This window comes from Salvia miltiorrhiza, chromosome 4 (assembly GCF_028751815.1).
Source record: "Salvia miltiorrhiza cultivar Shanhuang (shh) chromosome 4, IMPLAD_Smil_shh, whole genome shotgun sequence".
In the NCBI taxonomy this organism is placed as follows: domain Eukaryota; kingdom Viridiplantae; phylum Streptophyta; class Magnoliopsida; order Lamiales; family Lamiaceae; genus Salvia; species Salvia miltiorrhiza.
Genome location: NC_080390.1, coordinates 184,859 through 205,699, shown reverse-complemented (window position 1 = coordinate 205,699; position 20,841 = coordinate 184,859). Strand labels below are relative to the sequence as shown.

Sequence of the window (20,841 nt, the reverse complement as noted above, 5' to 3'; positions counted from 1 at the left end):
TTTAATATACGATAAAAGCTAAAATTGAATATTTATCCTCAATATCGTTAAACTTTAATCAATGGTTTAGATGCTTAAATCATTAAGAACTATTTTCACCAAACAATTGAAATCCAACTTCGTCTAAAATGTCGTATAAAATTCCCTAAACAATTGATTATGAAAATGAATTTAATTCTCCATCTTTCAGATGGGAAACGCAGTAATATTTACATGATTTAAATGAAGTTATTTTCCGGAAGTAATTCCATATAATGTATGTAAGAGATTGACAAAACAGCATGCATGCATGTCAACTCATTCAATATAATGGTCAAATTTCACGACTTATTCAAGCACACATTATTTTAACATAGTAAATGAGAAAACGGAAAATCTTACCAAACTCCGTGCTTTAAAATAAACGTGAACGCGCTGTATCTGTACGGTACTAAGCATAGTATCAAATAGAGATGAGAAAATTACATTTACTGTTTTCGTTCCTCAAAATTTTCAATTATGTGTTAAATCTTGACGAAATCTTATTGTTTTAATTTGTCGCGTCGGGAGAATAATGTTTCATTTCATATTTAATTTTCTTCTTTTTTTTAATGAAATTCATATTTAATTTTCTTAGTTAATTAATACTTTCGACTTCATTGATATATCGCGACTTGAACACATTAATCTTACATATCTTTGTAGGCTTCTACATGACCACTAATCACATTATGATATTTGCCTCAAATTAACATAAAAAACAGAAAAGCTACCTCTCTACGTACTTTGCATTTATATATAACGACCACTTATACATATATAACTTTTTTTTTTTTGAATTAGACCTATACATGATCATAACTTATAAAGTAATTATCATAGGATTTGGATTCATAAATCCTATTTGAATTTAATGAAATGCATACAAATATTTGCCAAAAACAAACATAGGCCACAATATATAATGGGAAATATTTTAAGCAAAGAATTAATTAAACGACAAATTAAACAAATTTGCATGTGATCAAAATCAATAAAAATACACTTCCTTGATCAAATTCAATATAAAATTACATGAAACCAGCTTCAAAGAAATTACTCACGATTTATGAAATACCTCAGCTTTCTCTCTCATGCACGATCTGTTATATATGTATATATGTGTACGAAACACTCTCACTCGATCACACAGTCACACAATATATCTGCATAACCATCTTCTAATCTCCGTTGCGTTAATATCGAGATCACAATTATGGAACAAACAATTGAATCAGATTTCGATGGTGATCATTGGCTCCACTCCATACAAAACTATCTTCTTAGCGACTCCGATTTCGCGCTTCATGATAACGCGTCGCCGATCAGCGACGACGACGTTTCGCAAATGGTCGACGAGCTGCTACGCGGAGAGGTCGCCGAGTCCGAGTCTTCACCTTCGCCGCAGGCGGCGGCGGCGGCGGCGGAGTGGAAGCGGTACAAAGGCGTGAGGCGGCGGCCGTGGGGGAAGTTCGCGGCGGAGATAAGGAATCCGGATAAGAAAGGGGCGAGGCTGTGGCTGGGGACGTACGAGACGCCGGAGGAGGCCGCCGTGGCGTATGATCGAGCCGCTTTCAAGCTGCGCGGCTCACGGGCTCGGGTCAACTTCCCGCATCTTATCGGGTCGGGCATTCCGGAGCCAACCCGGGTCACGAAGAGGAAACACGCGGATTTTAAGAAAATGGATTGTACACAAACACAGTCGGATTATTAGGGTTTTCTTAATTTAGTATTAATCCTATATTAATTAGGATTAATTTGCTTCAGCCTTCATCCATAAGGCTTTGTAATTGCACGTTAATTACCTGATCATCAACCAACCACGAGATTATATATATGAAGAGTTGGAATTTGGTTTGTGGCGTAATATAGTTTTATTGACTAAAAATTGAATCGACATTAATTATGTGACACGAATTAAATCATATCTGATTTGCCATCACTAGATGCTAGGAAGATGTTACTGGCATTAATATATATACGTAATATGCCATTAATATAATTATAAATAATCATGATCGACATGATCTAATTTAAATTTGTATTAGCTGGAGCAGCTAGATGAGACAATTTGTGATAAATAGCATGCTGTCGGAAAATAAGAATATTCATTTGTGCAATATGATGATATTAATTAGATTGAATAATTTAATTGACGAATTGAATCGTCTAAGTTAAAGATGTGCTGATCATAAACTTACAATAATGCTAATAATAATAGCAGTGCTAGATCCAACACGTAGAGCATGGGCACCCATATATATATTTGGAACGATTATGTTGTAAATTATTTTTAAAATATAAACTAGAAATAGATTTACTTCATTAGCATATCCATATAATTTAACGGTTGAGATTTAATTTTTAAATAATTACATGTTCGAATTTAATAAAGAATACATCTAAATTCATTGTGTAAATTAATGTATGAATTTCAGAAATTAAAATTTCACGCTTTCTATCAAATTTTAATTTAGTATCTTGAATTCATTTAATAAAACAATAAATTAAGTAGAAAGTTTGATGATTTAATGACTAAAATAATTTTTATTTTATATTTTAAAAGTTGTTCTCAATATATATAAATTTTTTGGTTTGGGGGTAATAATATACTAGCTCCGTCTATTAAGAATATACTATTTTAATTTGATATAAATTTTAATAAAATAAGTGGTAGACGTATTTTAAGTAAAAATGAATGGTTATGATTGAATTAGTGCATGTGTAACAATCTAATGATATAAAAATAACTGATTGTAATTTAAATCGAGTAATCAGTTATTATTGGCTTACAAAAAGGTTGCATGTGTTTAATTGTTTCTAGAATAGACGAGCTAGGTTGTCACATTGAAAAGTGGAATCAGTTGACAGAAATTGACTTGTCACAATTGGTGAAGATCATTGGAGGTCATATTATATTAAATTTTTGTTTGAATGATAAATAATTTTAGAAATTAGCTGACGAAGGATGTAAATTTATAATCTCTAATTTTAAATATTAATTATTCTGTCATTTTATTAATATAAATACGTTTTTATTGATTATTCTTCACAAATCTTGTCTCTAGCTTATTTGCACGCACGCGTTATCAATTGGTCTGACGTGATGGGTAAACCGATAATTATTGAATGCATGATGCAATATTATTTGTGCTTAATTTAAATTGTGAACTAGCATAAAAAAAATCTTAATCAGCATAAAAAAAATCCAATGCTTAAAGTCGTTAATTACCGAATTAAGCAACAACACACTTGCCTCTTTCTCGACTAAAAGGAGAGACATATATCTATAGAATATTTTTCATCAACGTTAAAATTATTAAATTTGTTTTGCTACAAAAGTAAATGAATAGTGAATTCTATTGAGACTTCAAAATGCCTGTTTTTTGCGACAAATAAATAAAATCAAAACATAAGTTGTTTTATTATGGTATTGGTAAACTATTTCTAAAATTAATGTTAAATGTATTAAAAAATGATCGAATATACTCTAATATTTAATCCTTCATTAAGTCAATGGCAGTTGAGATATAAATAATTAGATCGGAAAGGCACAAAATAAAAACTTATAATAAATTTAGACTTTGTTATTTATTACATAGAAAGAAATAATCAAAAAATAAAATAAAAAAATAAACGTTATGTTATTTGTGAATGGTCTAGCAATAATTATTACCAAAAAAATAAATAAAATAAGCAAATCAAATATAAACGTGATAATGGAGTATTAAAAAATGAGCATATGATGAGATTGATTCGTAATTAAGTACGGCTTTTCGTCGTGCAAAATCTCATGCCTTTTAGTCATACCTGAGGTCTAATTTTTATTGTATAGTAGAATATAAATTACTAATAATAAAGTAAACACGTCTAAATCTACTGCATTATTGTATGGGAATATTAATTTTTGTAGAATAGTATTTCTTGGAAGTTGGACTCGAGATTCTCTTTGTCTGAGACTACAGAAAAAATATATATCTAGAATTAAAAAACGTGTATACAATAAACCCTTCTAAATTATGTATGTAGATAAGCCCACACCGTCCATTCACAAACCTTAATTATAAGCACAATATTTTCAAATATTATAATGTTGAGAATTAATTGAACGTAATAGTGCATAACTAGAACGTGATGAATATGCAATATAAAACTGGCTAAGAAGCTCAATCAGAAAATTCCTCTGTTACATACATATATACATATTGCACGCTTCGTTACTTTATTTAATGCATATGTCTCGTTCGTCGTTACTTCATTTTGCATAATTTTCGAACACGTGAAAAAAGAAGAAGGATACATTATATTGAATAACATCTTTCCTGTTGTAAACCCTATATCTTATAACCCTATTGAAGAATATAATTTTATTTTACATTCTCATGTATAAATGTGTGTTTGTTTTGAGGTATAAGAAAAGGATAAATTTCATTTATCATATTTTATACCTCATTTGCTTTAACATAATAAACAATATATCACTACAAGAAAACACGCGGTTAACGACCGAAATTAACGACCGAAATTTTCGGTCGTTAATTTTGCGGCCTTAACGACCGATTTACGACCGTTTAACGACCGATTTTATTTTTTATTTTTTTTATTTTTTAACGACCGAAAATTCGGTCGCTAATTATTATTTTAATATTTTAATATTTAATTTTTCTTAACGACCGAATTTTCGGTCGTAAAATATATTTTTTTTTATTTTAATTATTTTTTTAATTTTAACGACCGAAAATTCGGTCGTTAATATATTTTTTTTTTATTTTTTTTTATTAAAAAATATTTTTTTTTAAAAAAAACTATTTTTTTTTTTTGAAAAAAAAATTAATTTTTTAACGACCGAATTATTCGGTCGTTAATATTATTTTTTAATTTTTTTTGAATTTTTTTATTATTTTTTTAATATTTTTAAAATAAAAAAAATATTTTTTTTAATTATTTTTTTTAAAGACCGAATTTTTCGGTCGTTAAAATTATTTTTATTTATTTTTTATTTATTTATTTATTTTCTTTTTTTTTTAATTTATTAATTTATTTATTTTATTTATTAACGACCGAATAATCGGTCGTTAATATTATTTTTAAAATTTTAAAAATTTTTAAATTTCATTTATATTTTTATTTATTTTTATTTTTTCATTATATATAAATATTTAATTATTTTTTAGTAATTTTCTATTTAATTATTATTTTCAAATTATAGAGATTATTTTTAATTATTTAATTATTATTTTTCGATTATTATTTAATTATTATTTTCTATAGAAATAATTAATTATTTAATTATTATTTTTCGATTATTATTTTATTTTTATTTTTCTATTTCTATTTAATTATTTTTTATTAATTTTCTATTTAATATTATTTTTAATTATTTTACAAATTTAATTATTTTACAAATTTAATTATTTTGTATTAATTTTCTATTTAATTATTTTTCGATTATATATAAATATTTAATTATTTTTTATTATTTTCAAATTATTTTTATTTTTATTATTTAATTATTTAATTATTATTTTCAAATAATAATAAATTATTAGATTTATTATAATAAAGTATTAGACTTATTAGATTTTCTAAATTATTAGATTCATAATAATAAAATTATTTTTCAAATATTAATTTTATAAATATTGATTATTTGATTTAATATTGATTTTGTTGTATTGATTATTATTTTTCATACTCATATTTTCTTTTCTTTATTTAATTACTATAATATTAATTTTTTACTATTTTAAATTCGATCGTATATTTATCGTAAATGTTTAATGATATTTTATATTATCTCGACATATTATAAGGTTATGAATGATTAATGATATTTTATATTGAATTAGAGTTTAAATGAATTAATAGGTACTATATATATCAATAATACGAGTGTTCTGTACTGGTGACTACTCGAAAAGAACTCCGAGGTTAAGCGTGCTTGACTTAGAGCACAAGTAAGATGGGTGACCTACTGGGAAGTTCGTCAAATGGTATGCAATTAAGGTCAAAATACATTAGAAATACACTAAAAATACTTGTAGGATACAAAGATATATATATATATAAAAAAAAAATTATTTTTTTCGAAAAAAAAAATTATTTTTTTTATTAATTTTTAACGACCGAAAATTCGGTCGTTAAAAATAAAATTTCGGTCGTTAATTAAAAAAAATAAAAAAAAATATTTTTTTTTATTTTTATTTTTATTTTTTATTTCTCTTTTTAACGACCGAAATTTCGGTCGTTAAAAATAAAAAATCGGTCGTTAAATTTAACGACCGAAAAAACGGTCGTTAAAACTCGGGCGACGATGCAAACAACGACCGAAAAAAACGGTCGTTAAATCGGTCGTTAATAATATTAACGACCGATTTTTGGGTTTTAACGACCGAAATTTCGGTCGTTAGAGCCGCATTTTCTTGTAGTGTATGTACTTGGTATGAAATTTTGGGTGGCACCTTTTTCTTTGGATAAAGTATAATTTTATATCTAAGGGAGAGTGATATAGTTGTATACCATCTTATAAGGAATGGATAAATATATTATCATTCAAAATAAATTAATAAGATATATAAAGTATGATCCTCACTTTAAGTGATATGAATTTATATTTCATTATATTATTCTTCTATTTATAGGGATAAAAAGCAAACACACCCAATTGTTTAGAACTACTTGTCGTCTCTAATTTTTTATTTTATTTTAATGGCGAAGATAAAAAGCTGCAATAGTTCGTCATGTGAAGCGAGATCATAATGCTATCGCTCATTCCATAACGAAAGCGGCGAGGGATATTAGTACACAACATGTTTGGGATGAACCTCCGACCTTTGTGGTGGATCATCTTCATTTACCATGTACTTGTGATCAATAGTGAAAGTTTCGCCTATCCATTAACATATAAACTCGCACACCTAGAAAGTTAAAACTCGTGCAGAAACTCAACCAGAAACTCTGGCAGAGACACAAACAGAAACTGTGCAGAAAATATGAAGAACACAAGAACACCAACAATAGTTACCCAATTCGGTGATAACACACCTACGTCTGGGGGGCCACGCCCAGGGCAAATTATCCACTAGTGATGATAAGATATACAAAGGACTTACACGCGAAGACTCGTTCTCCCTAGCCTCTATATCTTCCCAAACCTCCACCAAGATGAATAATTGAGAGTAAATTAACAACTCACTCCCTAAGCTTGAATGCTACACATTCAACGCTTAAACCCAACAAATAAACTTACTCCAACAGGCTGGAGCAATCGTAAACACAATAGAACAAACCCACGATCCGCGCTTACAAAAGAAATAAGCCACAAACTAGAACACACTTACATGTATTGTATGCTCTTGATAAGGCTACGAAAATACTCTTAATAATCAGTAGAGTAGAATGAAAATCAGCAGCAAAAACGAATTCCCTTCATCACCAATATATAGCCAAACCCTAGGAGAAGTTTGGGCTCAAGTCGGGCTAAACTCTTGGCGGACTGCAGGCTCCAGGCGGCGGCTGATCGAAAGGATTACTTGAGGCAGTACTAAATAGGGTTCATAAAAGCCCTAGGAATAAAGACTCCTTAGCAAACTTGAAGGCCCAAGCCTATCTCAAACTAAAAACCCGCAGGGAAAGAAATCTGTCAGACAAGAGACTGAAGAAGCAACCCAACAAGAGACATTCTGAGAAACAGCAGAAGATACATCCTTTGTTCTACATAATGACAACAAACAACTTAGAGTATATAAATATTCTAACAAATACTCCCTCCGTCCACTAATTCAAGGCCTACTTTCCTTTTTGATTCGTCCACCAACTCAAGGCCTATTCATTTTTAGTAAGTTTTATTCATATTTTAATTGGTGGGTCCCAATAAACAATACACTTTTTCTCCACTCAACTAATAAACAATACACTTTGTGGGCCCCTTTCTCCACTCAACCAATAAACAATATATTTTGTGGGACCCTTTCTCCACTCAACTAATAAAAATACTATTTTTCTTAAAATCCGTGTTTTTTCATGTAGGCCTTGAATTAGTGGACGGAGGGAGTAGTATATATTATCGTCTCGTTAAAAAAAAAACAGTATTTATTCTGGCGTTATATTATACTCCAACATTCAGCTATTTATTTTGGGTATAAAGGATAACAAGATATGATTAATGTAATGGACAAAATAGGTTTATTTCGAGCCCAATAAATTATGTTATGAGTCAAATTAGTTACATATGATTAGGTAGTCCAGCCCAATGCAAGACTAATAAGCCCAACTTAAATTCGTTAATAGGCCATATATATTATCTCCTCCGAGACGTTACCACTTCCCTATTAGTGTGTGGGTGGCCACAATGTGGCTGCATAGATTTATTGTTAAAAAAAAGCTGTTTTAGCTTATCGAGATGGCATGACAATAACATGAAACAGCTTTTTTTATATTTTATATTCAGAGCGAGTATATATCATTTTGCTCTCAATATTTAATTAGCATAGGTTAGGTGTGACGTGTAGCGGTGAACTGAAACACGAAATCGTAACAGAAGAAGTGAAGCGATGGTGATGATGAATGCATGAAACGGAAAAATTCAGGCTACCCACGCTAGAAACCAAGAGGTGGCCATCCTCACTTTCTCTTGGTTTGCTATTTTAAGGCACCGCAAAATCACCATTTCATTAAATTCTTCCTTACCTACATTTCCCACCACCCTATAAATACAATGCAACAACCCTAATCTATATCACACACAAGATTTGATTTCATTTCTCCTATATATATACATACACCTAGCTACAAGGAAAAAAAAAAACAGAATTAATGAAGGGTGGTGGCGTTGTGGCAGTCCTGGCAATAATCCTGGCCGTGGCGGTGCAGCGTGGCGAGGCGGTGAGCTGCGGGCAGGTGGACGCGGCGCTGGTGCCGTGCGCGGAGTTCCTGACGGGGCGTGCGGCGGAGGCAGGGCGGGCGTGCTGCGATGGGGTGAGGGCGGTGAAGGGGATGGCCGTGACACCCGCCGACAAGAGGGCGGCGTGCATCTGCATCAAGAACGCCGCCAACGGCTTCAGCGGCCTCGACGACAGTGCGGCGCAGAGCCTCCCCGGCAAGTGTGGGGTCACACTCGACATCCCCGTTTCCCGCACCGTCAACTGTGATAGGATTGCTTGAGATTATCATCATCATATGCATGCATGTGCAATAATAAAGTGTTCTTCAACACTATCACTCCATGTTTACTTATCCTCTCAATATCGAGCTCATTATACAGATTGCATCCAGCATGAATCAAATTCAAATCCTTCCAACTTTTAGAAGAAAGGTTTTTAGTTTTGAATTAATAAGTTTTAGTTAATCACTCCTAACGAAGGGTACCCAAATTCTTGTCCAGAAGAGGTAAAAATAAGTGTGGATTTCTAAAGTGTCTAAATTGAATTAGTATAAATAAAAAATTATTGATTAAAAAAAATCACATTTAATATTTTACATTTCATACAAAAAAAAAACTTAAAAATTATCCATTAATTTTTTAATTGTGAATTTTGATTTTAATTTGAGTTGGAATTCACAACTAAGACTATTTTAAGTTGTGAATTGTAGATTTAAAAACTCAAATCACAATCAATACTATTTCTAGTTGTAAATTGTTGCTTTAAAATCCGAATTCACAATCAATTCATACTCGAGTTGTAAAATTTTCGTTTTAAAATTTGATTTGATTTCATTTCACAACCAAGACAACTAGTTATAAATTCTAGCTTTAAAAATCGAATTCACAACCAATCTATATTCGAGTTGTGAATTTTTAATTTTGCAATCGAATTCAGATTCAAGACAACTAGTTGCGAATTCTAACTTTAAAACTCGAATTAAAGAGTGCTGAATAAGATAGTAATAGAGAGACGAACATCTTAAATCCATTGATGAGAGCAGCAGCTATTTATTTCAATAGCAAAAAGAAGGTGTTTGATATGGTCGAGTACAATAAGCAGTATAATTGTTTTGAGCCGCATGACAAAACTAGATCTGCAATTGGACCCAACACTGTAAATTTTGGAGTCCATATTTGGCCCATTTTAAATAGCAGGAATGTCGTTTGTCAAAATGCCATCAATCCAAAAACTGGCATGCAACCTCCTCAACCTATGGGGTGTCGTCTCCTGCAAACAATAAACCCAAATAACATCAAACAATGCAACACGTTCTCTCATAAAGATGGTACTACCCCTAATCCCACTTAATCCCCTAGCTTCTTCATTATTTAAGAATCTGCTGCTACTTGTAGAGTTCAATAATCATTTATTTGCACATCATGCCAGTACCAAATACCCTAAACTCCAAGTATGGATTCCAACAGCTACCTCTTTGGGCGGCTACGATCTTCCTCAAAGTCCATTATCACTCCACCATGTTCAGAAAAGATCTCCTCATGCCCTCGGAAGTCAATGTCGGCCTGCTTACAATTGGTAACTTCTGCCACAACGTAAGACACATCGACCAACAAATCCAGAGAGACTGTATATACACTATTTCTTAAACAGATAAAAGTCAAACATATAGGTAAGATGCATACTGGACTAATCTAATACATACATTTCACTGTTAAATTGTCAGCTTAAGAAAATATACGGAGTACCATTTTTTATATATATACTGATATACACATACCGAACTCATCAGAGTCTTCAGTTGGAACAGTCGATTGTCTCAAATGTAGGAGCTAATTACGTGTGCATCGTGATAACCGAGCATTGGAACGCACACGACAGACAAAAAAAGACAGCACCAAGAAATACAAGTAAAATGATAAAGTTTCGCTACAAACTGACCTTGATAGATAGTGTTTTCTTTACTTCCTCTACCCGCTCTTCTACTTCCTTTTCGTGCTTCTTGTCTATCTCACTCATAGCATCTCCCCATTTTATCTTCTCTTGAATTGAGACCAGAAGATTTTCTGACGTACACAGCCTATAAATGACAAAAGCAAGATATAATAAATTCTAAGCACCTAAACAGTCAATAAGAAACAGGAGGGAATGTGATCCATATCCGCTAACATGTTGGCTGCAATGTCATACAACAAAATCTCATCAATTTACAATGACATCATCAGACACCTTCTGCTGAGTCAAAATATAAATCAAACAAGACAATTCAATGCTCTAAAGCAAAAAAATATTCACCAGTTTGATAATGTTTGGATCATCCCACCCAATTGCCCAGGTCTAAGATCCCTGCCTGCTGCAAATTGCACCTATAAATTCACCAACTATCAGATTATAATGAATTATAAGTCAGGTAAGAACCTGAGCAACAGTAGATTTTAACCACGCAAAGCATAAGGAATACCTCAAAGCATCTTTTCAATTGATCCAGTTTTCCTCTGACTATGCCCTGTCCACATACCAGTGACAGGTTAAAGCATTATCATCATAATCTCTTACATCTGACTAGGCCACTTATCAAAACAAAGGAAATTCAGGTATTTAAAACCAGGGGGAGATACAGTCTGGACAAAACAGAAAATTATATGCTGTTAAGCATTTTTAATATATGACTCCAGTTAAAAGTAACTGGGCACGAAGAAAAAAGAGAAACTTACCACATACATGCAGTCGTTAATGAGAAAGTCTTCCAACTCACGAACATTGCTAACGTCCAACTCCTGCATCAATGAATCATATGGCAATACCTAGACAAAGGTCAAGAAAATGCTTAAGAACCCTATCATTCTGAGAAGGAAGACAGAGAAAAAATTCATAGCCAAGGAGTTTATCTAATAACATTAACAGAATCCGTGTTATATATATTTATCATACAAACTTTTATCCCAATATTTGAATAATGCAAGTTAAGGAAATTAAAATATAACATGAACTAGAATTGCAAGTCTTGATACTAGAAACAAGAGGAGCCAAAGCATAATAGCAGGAAACTGCCAGTAGCAGATACATATGGCTCCTGAGACCTATCAATAAGCAGTAGCCCCAGTATGTAAACGAAGGTTACAAAATTAGTCAACATATTATGAAGTCGTGCAAAATCTCGGAATTGAGAGATCATGCAAATTTCAATCACTAAATTGTGCCACCCTTTTTATGCCGAACCATCTTGCTCTGTCCAAATTCTAACATTCAAAAATATCACTTACATTTTAAGAGGAGATGTTCACATTGGCAAACATATCTCCAACATTTTACTTTAACGAACACTTGCAGAATATTGGAAGGATACCTTGTTAGTCTCGGCCAGAGTAAGTACAGTCAACTGCTTCAATTTGAGGACTTGATCAGGAACCAATTGTGGAAGACGACTAGCAGCAACTGTCCACAATAAAGAACATAAAGTTCATTCCGATTTCAGGGCAAGAAAATATAACTCCATAACCCTGTGCGAGACTATATATCTTATAGAAGGGACACCCACACTATCTTTCGTGTGCAAGACAGCCAAATACTTGAATTACTTGGCGAGCTTTTCACAAGGTTTAAATAGATCGCTAAGTATGAAGACGAGAAAACAATAAGTGAAAAGATAGAACGTTGGCTCTAGTCTTTATTCACCTACCATGCCAGTTTTGAACCAAAATGATCAGCTAGGAGAAGAATGATGATAGTTAATAGAAAAGGATTGAATGCTTACTCTTATATTCACTCCATGTACCATACGCAAACATGCGAAGCACGTCAAGGAAGGCACTATTCTCAGTCCCTTCTAGCTGCAGATAACTCCGTACATTAGAGAAAGGGGTGAAAAAGATGCATACACACAGACATACATACATACATACATACATACATACATAAATATCCTAGAAAATAATAGCAATAATGCCACGTTCAATTCAAATAATCAACAAATTGATGTGAATATGTTCCAACTTTGGATATCAAACAATAAAGCCGAAAGACATTGTAATCACTCTACTAGATTTTTTTTTTGCTACATTTTGTATTGCAACTCAGGACTAGAAGCCTCCAGTGTATATCACTTTGTTTTCCACAATAAGCTAAAAATCCCACATAGTGGAAAGATTTTTCCCAAGTGCGATTTTTTAAGAGATTATTAGCGAAAAACGCAGACCAGGATGGTTTCTGTCTCCTCCTATAGAGCCTATACTGCAATTAATCAGATCATATAATCCACAACATAGGTAGAAAATATTATGTCTATACTTCTTTCTCATAAGACCCGTTTGTACAAGCTTCATAAAGCACGACATTTATTCATCATGCACACCACCTAACCTCAATCGGATTAAACTATGTTCTATTAGCTCACATAGAGTACTGATGTCCAGCCCAAGTTACATTATCACAAAATAATCAAGGGATGGTTCAAGTGAATACATAAACATCCCCTCATAGACTGTATCTCAACGGAAACCCTAAAAAACCCAAGAATACAACAGCGCCAACTATTTACTGTCAAAATACTCCATTAAATGATATAACAGTAATACGAATTATTTGTACCTCTATGACGTTAGGGACGGCGAGAATCTCGGAGAAAGCAAAGAGGGAAGGATGCGAAGTTGCCTCTACGACGACGTTCGACAGCGCCGAGTCCTTGAGAGTCGACGCCTTCTTCAAGAAGTAGTCAATGTGCTCAGCTTGCTGTTGCTCAATGTCCATATTTACAACACCAAATTTCTACGGATGCGACAGAAGATTGCGAAATCGCATAGAATTTTGCTCGTACTAATCGCCCTTGTGTCGGTGAAGTTGCCACTGCATATATTCGCCGAAGGGTTTAATTGATCGCGATAAGGGTTTAGGGATTTAGAGAGTATTAATTTTTTAGAAAATTTTCCCCTTTCTTCATCAGATAAATTATGGGAAGGGTTTTTCTCATTTGAGAGAGAGGTCTGGTTTTTCGAATTCTCTCTCTCTCTAAGAAATCCCAATTTGGCCCCTTAAAATTATGAGAAATTAACACTTACGTCCTTCAACTATTGTTACGTGAAAAATCACCACACTCCGAGCTACAAATAAAGGGCTGTAAACGAACCGAACCGAGCCGAGCCGAATACTAACAGGCTCGAACTCGGCTCGTTTAAATATTCGGATGTTCGAGCTCAACTCGAGCTCGATTCAAGCTTTTATTTTGATGATCGAGCTCGGTTCATCACCCACTTAACTTACCAAACTCGAGCTCGGTTCGAATTCGGCTCGGGTGATGCTCGATAATATCAAATTCGAATTTGAGCTCGAGCTCAGCTCGTTAGATGTTCGTATATATGATGTTCAAGCTCGAATTTGTTATAAATTTAAGAAAATCTTTTTAATTAATATGTTACTCGAGCTCGAGTTCGATTCGTTTAAGGTTTGTGTACTAATTCGATTGAAGGCTTGGCTGAAGGTTCGTGAACAGGCTCGCGAACAATCGAATTCGAACATGTTCGCGAGCCCAACGAGCCGAGCACTATCAGGCTCGAGCTCGGCTCGATAAAAATTTCTAACTCGAAATCAGATTCGAGTTCGGCTCGTTTATTATCGAATCGAGCTTCGAACGAACTTTTTTCGAGTCGAATCTCGAATAATTGGCGAGTAGCTCTGTTTATTTATGCGTGAAAAAGTTATTGGCAAAAATCGCACTTTTTTTATACGCTTAATTGATTTTTCTTGATTTATGCGTTGAAACTTTAAATAATACTATATAATAATTTATGTGTTTTAAATTGATTTTTGATAATTTTTAAATTATTTTTTTCAATTTTTAATTTAAGATATGGAGTACATTGAATATTTTTTCAAAGCTATGGAGTACATTGAAAAAATTGAAAGAGAACCCAATTCATAGCCAATTCAAAGCTATGGAGTTTATTTAAGATATGGAGTACATTGAAAAAATTCATAGCCAAGGAGTTTATCTAAAAATTGAAAGAGAAAAAAGAAAGAAGAGAGCTAAAATACGGCGCTAAAATCTTACCATTAAAAACTGTAATATTGTTGTAAATATATCTTCTAGATATATCTTATGTGTGTTGACCAAGAAATCTCCCTAAAACCCTAGCTTCCTACTTGTATAAATAGAGGCCTTTGGCCCTCATATTGAAGATAGTTAATTCGTATTCTCTTCTATATTCTCTCGTTTCTCTCTAGTTTATAACACGTTATCAGCACCATAGTTCTAGTTCTCTCATCTCCCTAGATTGTAGAAAGTTTCAGTTCTCGATTCCAATTGAGTCAATATTGGAGGTATGCCATAGGAAAGAATCATGTCTTTCCGACAAGGTAATCCGTGTTTGATTATATGTGCGATATTCGATTTGTCACTTTGAAATTGTGAAAATTGACGATAGACAAATAAAAATAGCTATGAATTCATATGTAGTTATTAGATTTGAAAATTATTGCTTTATGAGTCATATCGCTTGATATTTGCAATCGAATTTATTATTATTTTTTTATATATATTTGATTGCTTCAATTTTTTTATTAGACCTACACAGTTTCAAATCTATAATATGGTTTTACAAATTGCTGTTCGATTAACTCCAATTTATTAGATCTACAATTTCAAATTATATAATAGTATTATTTTACAAATTGTTGTTCGATTAAATCTAATTTATTTGATTCGATTGATTCAATTGAATCAATTTTTTATTAAATCTATGGCATGGTATATTTCTACTCAAATCCAATTATTTGTCAGAACTACCAAAACAATTAACCTAATCCAACTAAATCAATTGCTTATATTATTGCATTTAGTTATTATTTTTATGATTGATTTAATAAGTCGATTATTTTTATGTTGGAATCACTCAATTGTTTAATCAATTGTATTGAAATATTATTATTTCAGCAAGGCTAATATTATGTTTTGATTTAATCTTAATGGGTCATTTACACAATTTATTTGTATTATGTATATTGCATCAATATATTGACCCCTTATAACTCTAGACTTCTAGTTCCGATCTTTCATATGAATTGCTCATTTTTTGTGCATTATTAAGCTCAATTGTTTAACATATTTTTAATTGTTTGTCATAACTATATTACATTCATATGCATTTATTGATGTTATCAATTTAATGCTCACAGTTTAATAAATATGACAAATTGATATTCATTAAAATAAATCAAATCGATTTGTTTATTGTGAAGTTTATTGTTACCAATTTTCATGTCAAATCATGTGATTCTTGTGCTTTGATTTCGAGATTTGATATGTTATATTTTGAAATACTACATATATACGGTCTATTTATCCAAAATGATCTTGAAAATTAATTGATGCTATTTAAATAGCACAAGTAATATTCCTGAAGAATATTACATTCAAGATCTTAAATTAATGCTATTAAAGTAGCACAATTAATATTCCTAAAGAATATTACATGCTTTTGAAGAGCAATTCATATTACATGCTCTCGAAAATTAGACCTTGAGCACAAGTAATATTCCTGAAGAATATTACATTCAAAATCTTAAATTGATGCTATTAAAGTAGCACAAGCAATATTCATAAAGAATATTATATGCTGTTGAAGAACAATTCATATTACATGCTCTCGAAAATTAGACCTTGAACACAAATAGTATTCCTATATAATATTACATTCAAGATCTTAAATTGATGTTATTAAAGTAGCACAAGTAATATTCCTGAAGAATATTACATGCTTTAAGAGCAAGTAAATTAAATATTTGGATAACATATCCTTGAATCTTTATCTATTTGATTCATATTGTTGCTCCCAATGTAGCACAATCAATATTCCATGAAGAATATTATATACTCTTCAAGAGCAATTCATATTACATGCTCTTGAAAATTAGACCTTGAAGGTCAAATGGCCCTAAAGGGCGAATGGCTGTACTCTTTTTCCCTTACTAAGTTTTTTCCTACGAGGTTTTCTTAGTTAAGGTTTTTAACGAGGCAACTAGTGTAATATATGAGTAAATATATATGTCTTGTACTCTTTTCCTCTACCGAATTTTTCCCATGGGGTTTTTACGGAGATGTTTTTAACAAGGCATGAACATCTATACACTAACATCATATGGAATCTTGTGATATTTGTCTTGGTGATAGTGCCAATACACATATTATTCTTCAAAAGAAGAAGTGTTTCCTTAAGTTAACATTAGTTGAGGATAATGTTAACACAATATCAGATGCATCAAACATCATTGAAGGCTCAGGAAGAGCTTGTATCATTTTGTCAAATGATACTAAACTAGATATTGAAAATGCCCTGTACTCTAGTAAGTTCAAAAGGAACTTACTAAGTTTCAAGGATATCCGCAATAATGGATACCACATCGAGACAATTGCGGAAGGTAGCAATGAATATCTTTACATAAATTCTTTTGTTTCAGGCTATAAGCTGACAAAAGAAAAAATAGCATCACTACCTTCTGGAATGTATTATACATTCATAAAAGCAATTGAGACAAACCATGTCATGAACATGAAGTTCAATGACACAAAAAGCTTTAAGCTTTGGCATGATAAGTTTGGACATCCTGGAGCAACTATGATGCAATAATCAATAATTCACATGGGCAAAACATATGAATCAAAAAGATTCTTTCTACAAATGAATGTCATGTGATGCTTGTGCGCAAGACAAGTTAGTCATTAGACCTTCATATACGAAGGATAATACTGAATCTCCATCTTTCTAAAAAAGAATTCAAGGAGACATTTGTGGACTTATACATCCACCTTGTGGACCTTTTCGATACTTTATGGTATTGATTGATACTTTTTCTAGATGGTCAAATGTATGCTTGCTTTCTACTAGAAATGCAACATTTGCTAGACTACTTGCTCAAATCACTAGTGAGTTTACGTCTCAAGAATTTTGAAAACTATTGTATGGCTATTGAAATTAAGATTGAACATCCAGTAGCTTGTGTCCATACTCAAAATGGTTTAGCAGAATCATTGATTAAACGTCTTCAAATTATTGCTAGACCATTACTTATGAAATCAAAACTCTCAACTATTGTTTGGGGTCATGCCATATTACATGCTGCAACATTAGTTCGACTAAGGACATAAGCCAATCATGAATATTCCCCAATGCAAATTATTTTTGGCCGAGAATCTGATGTTTCTCAATTACGAACTTTTGGTTGCACGGTTCAAGTCCCAATTGCACCCCTACAACGAACAAAAATGGGTTCCCAACAAAGACTTGGGATATATGTTGGATTTGATTCACCCTCGATTATAAGGTATATAGAACCTTTACAGGTGATTTATTTACTGCACGTTTTGTAGATTGTCATTTTGACGAAATGACATTTCCAACATTAGGAGGAACAAATCTACATCTAGAAAAGCACAAGGAACTCTCTTGAAATGAGAAAAACTTATCACATTTTGATTTTAGAACAAACAAATGTGAACAAGAAATTGAAAAGATCATTCATTTGCACAAGATTGCAAATCAAATTCCTGATGCTTTTGTAGATACAAGAAAAGTGACACAATCTCACATATATGCTGCAAATACTCCAGCTAAAATTGATGTCCTTGAAGGACAAATAAAGTTGGCAGCAAATGAGTCTAAAATTCGTCAAAAATGTGGTCGACCAGTTGGTTCCAAAGATTCTATGCCTAGAAAAAGAAAGGGGCAAGATGGAAACCAAACAATGACGAAAATGACTAATCAACCAATGAAAGCGATGTAATTCCTAAAGAATTACAAGTATCTGAAAATCATGAGATCTCAATAAATTATTTACATCAGATACTAGAGAGAGAAAATATCATTGTTGATGATATATTTGCCTTTCATATAGCTCGTCATGTTTTAAATAAGGATCCTCAACTAAAATCTGTTGCAGAATGCAAACAGAGACTTAATTGGCCAAAGTGAAAAGAAGCTATAGAAAGGGAATTAAATTCCTGTGATAACCGGAAAGTATTTGGATATATAACCTTAACTCCGGAATCTAAAATTCATGTTGAATACAGGTGGATCTTTGTTAGAAAGAGAACCGAGAAAAATGAAGTTACGAGATATAGAGCAAAACTCGTAGCACAAGGTTTCTCACAAAAACCAGGAATTGATTATGAGAAAATATACTCTCCCGTGATGAACGCTATTACTTTCAGATTTTGATTAGTCTGGCTGTGTCACAAAGGCTTGATATGCGCCTTATGGATGTAGTAACTGCTTATCTATATGTGTCATTAGAAAATGACATATAATTGAAAATTCCCGAAGGATTTAAAATGCCTAAAGGATTGCAGTCAAAACCCAAAAGCATGAATTCAATTAAAACGCAAAAGTCGTTGTATATGTTGAAACAGTCTGGGCGTATGTGGTACGATAGATTGAGCGAGTATCTCTTAAAAGAAGGATACAAGAATAATGATATATGCCCTTGTGTTTTCATTAAGAAAACCGAAAGTGGATTTGCAATCATAGCAGTTTATGTTGATTATTTAAATTCAAATTGGGACTCCTGAAGAGCTCAATAAAGCTGCTAAATATTTGAAGAAAGAATTTGATATAAAAGATTTTGAAAAAGACAAAGTTTTGTCTTGGTTTGCAAATGGAACGTATCCGTGGAGGAACGTTTATCCATCAATCCACATATACAGAAAAAGTGTTAAAACGCTTTTACATGGATAATGCACATTCATTAGCATCACCAATGGTCGTTAGATCTCTTGATACTAAGAAATATCCATTTCGACCAATTGAAGAGGGTGAAATAATACTTGGTCTAGAAGTACCATATCTAAGTGCAATTGGAGCGTTGACTTGTCTCACTAATAATACTAGACCAGATATAGCTTTTTCTGTCAATCTTCTAGCAAGATTTAGCGCTGCACCAACTTTGAGACATTGGAATGGTGTTAAGCACATTCTACGTTATCTAAAGGGTACCATTGACCTTGAATTGTATTATCAAGAAAAATCTGATAATACTCTAGTGGGGTACTCGGATGCAGGATTTTTATCCGATCCACATGAAGCTAAGTCACAAACTAGATACGTTTTCACATGTGGTGAAACTGCTATATCATGGAAGTCTGTGAAGCAAACCTTGACTGCAACATCCTCAAATCATTCTGAAATCATTGCAATCCAAGAAACAAGTCGAGAATGTGTATGATTGAGAAATGTGACGAGTCATATCCAAGAGTCGTGCGAGTTAGCTTCATCAAAGGCCAAACATACTGTTTTATATGAAGACAATGCTCCTTGCATCGCGCAACTCAAGGAAGGATACATCAAAGACGATAAGACGAAACATATTTCTCTCAAGCTCTTCTACACACACGACCTTCAAAAGGGATGGCGATATCGACATTCAACAAATTCGCTCAAGTGATAATCTGGCGGACTTATTCCCCAAGGCATTACCAACATCGATATTCAGAAAGTTGGTACACGAGATCGGCATGCGTCGACTCAAAGATATTCAATGATTTCAAGTTCAGGGGAAGCAGTTGTACTCTTTTTCCTTCGACTAGGTTTTGTCCCATTGGGTTTTCCTAGCAAGGTTTTAATGAGGCAACATTTTTGTTTTAGGGATTGGTCAATCAAGGGGAAGTGTTGTAAATATATCTTCTAGATATATCTTAGGTGTGTTGACCAAGAAATCTCCCTAAAACCCTAGCTTCCTACTTGTATAAATAGAGGCCTTTGGCCCTCATATTGAAGATAGTTAATTCGTATTCTCTTCTATATTCTCTCGTTTCTCTCTAGTTTATAACAAATATATAGATGTGAATGAATTATTTTCAAAGCTCACCCAATTTTGTGTGGAACCGCCAAATAACGTAGCTTTCACACATTCCCTCTCAAAATCCTCTGTTCAAATACAATGGCGACAACCGGAACGGCGC

General features: G+C 32.5%; 3 protein-coding genes across 5 annotated transcripts; 2 read left to right on the top strand and 1 right to left on the bottom strand.

Moving 5' to 3' along the window:
• Positions 1–1,033: 1,033 nt before the first annotated feature.
• LOC131022825 (ethylene-responsive transcription factor 13-like) lies at positions 1,034–1,882 on the top strand. Its single transcript, XM_057952353.1, has one exon. It carries the CDS (start codon positions 1,235–1,237, stop codon positions 1,730–1,732), a length of 498 nt encoding a protein of 165 aa, XP_057808336.1. The 5' UTR covers positions 1,034–1,234; the 3' UTR covers positions 1,733–1,882.
• A 6,741-nt stretch (positions 1,883–8,623) lies between these two features.
• Positions 8,624–9,330, top strand: LOC131022824 (non-specific lipid-transfer protein 1-like). Its single transcript, XM_057952352.1, has one exon. The coding sequence runs from the start codon at positions 8,833–8,835 to the stop codon at positions 9,178–9,180; it is 348 nt and encodes a 115-aa protein (XP_057808335.1). The 5' UTR covers positions 8,624–8,832; the 3' UTR covers positions 9,181–9,330.
• Positions 9,331–9,904: 574 nt separating this feature from the next.
• On the bottom strand, positions 9,905–13,946 carry LOC131022823 (COP9 signalosome complex subunit 7-like). 3 transcript variants are annotated; one of them, XM_057952349.1, is made up of 9 exons: positions 13,485–13,946; positions 12,652–12,727; positions 12,244–12,332; positions 11,612–11,701; positions 11,359–11,403; positions 11,193–11,263; positions 10,839–10,977; positions 10,371–10,462; positions 9,905–10,169 (listed from the first exon to the last, which is right to left on the bottom strand). In XM_057952349.1, exons 1-9 carry the CDS (start codon positions 13,641–13,643, stop codon positions 10,148–10,150), a joined length of 783 nt encoding a protein of 260 aa, XP_057808332.1. In that variant the 5' UTR covers positions 13,644–13,946; the 3' UTR covers positions 9,905–10,147. The 3 variants fall into 3 exon arrangements, with proteins under 3 accessions (XP_057808332.1, XP_057808333.1, XP_057808334.1); XM_057952350.1 differs by having other exon boundaries at positions 10,371–10,482; positions 13,485–13,913; XM_057952351.1 differs by having other exon boundaries at positions 10,371–10,479; positions 13,485–13,913.
• Positions 13,947–20,841: the final 6,895 nt, after the last annotated feature.

Excerpts from the sequence above, each read along its gene's own strand:
- LOC131022825 (XM_057952353.1), top strand. The coding sequence starts at position 1,235 with ATGGAACAAACAATTGAATCAGATTTCGATGGTGATCATTGGCTCCAC.
- LOC131022823 (XM_057952349.1), bottom strand. The coding sequence starts at position 13,643 with ATGGACATTGAGCAACAGCAAGCTGAGCACATTGACTACTTCTTGAAG. Across the intron at positions 12,728-13,484 it reads CCGTCCCTAACGTCATAGAG|CTAGAAGGGACTGAGAATAG; the intron begins GTACAAATAATT and ends AGTTATCTGCAG. Across the intron at positions 10,463-10,838 it reads AGAAAACACTATCTATCAAG|GCCGACATTGACTTCCGAGG; the intron begins GTCAGTTTGTAG and ends AATTGTAAGCAG.
- LOC131022824 (XM_057952352.1), top strand. The coding sequence starts at position 8,833 with ATGAAGGGTGGTGGCGTTGTGGCAGTCCTGGCAATAATCCTGGCCGTG.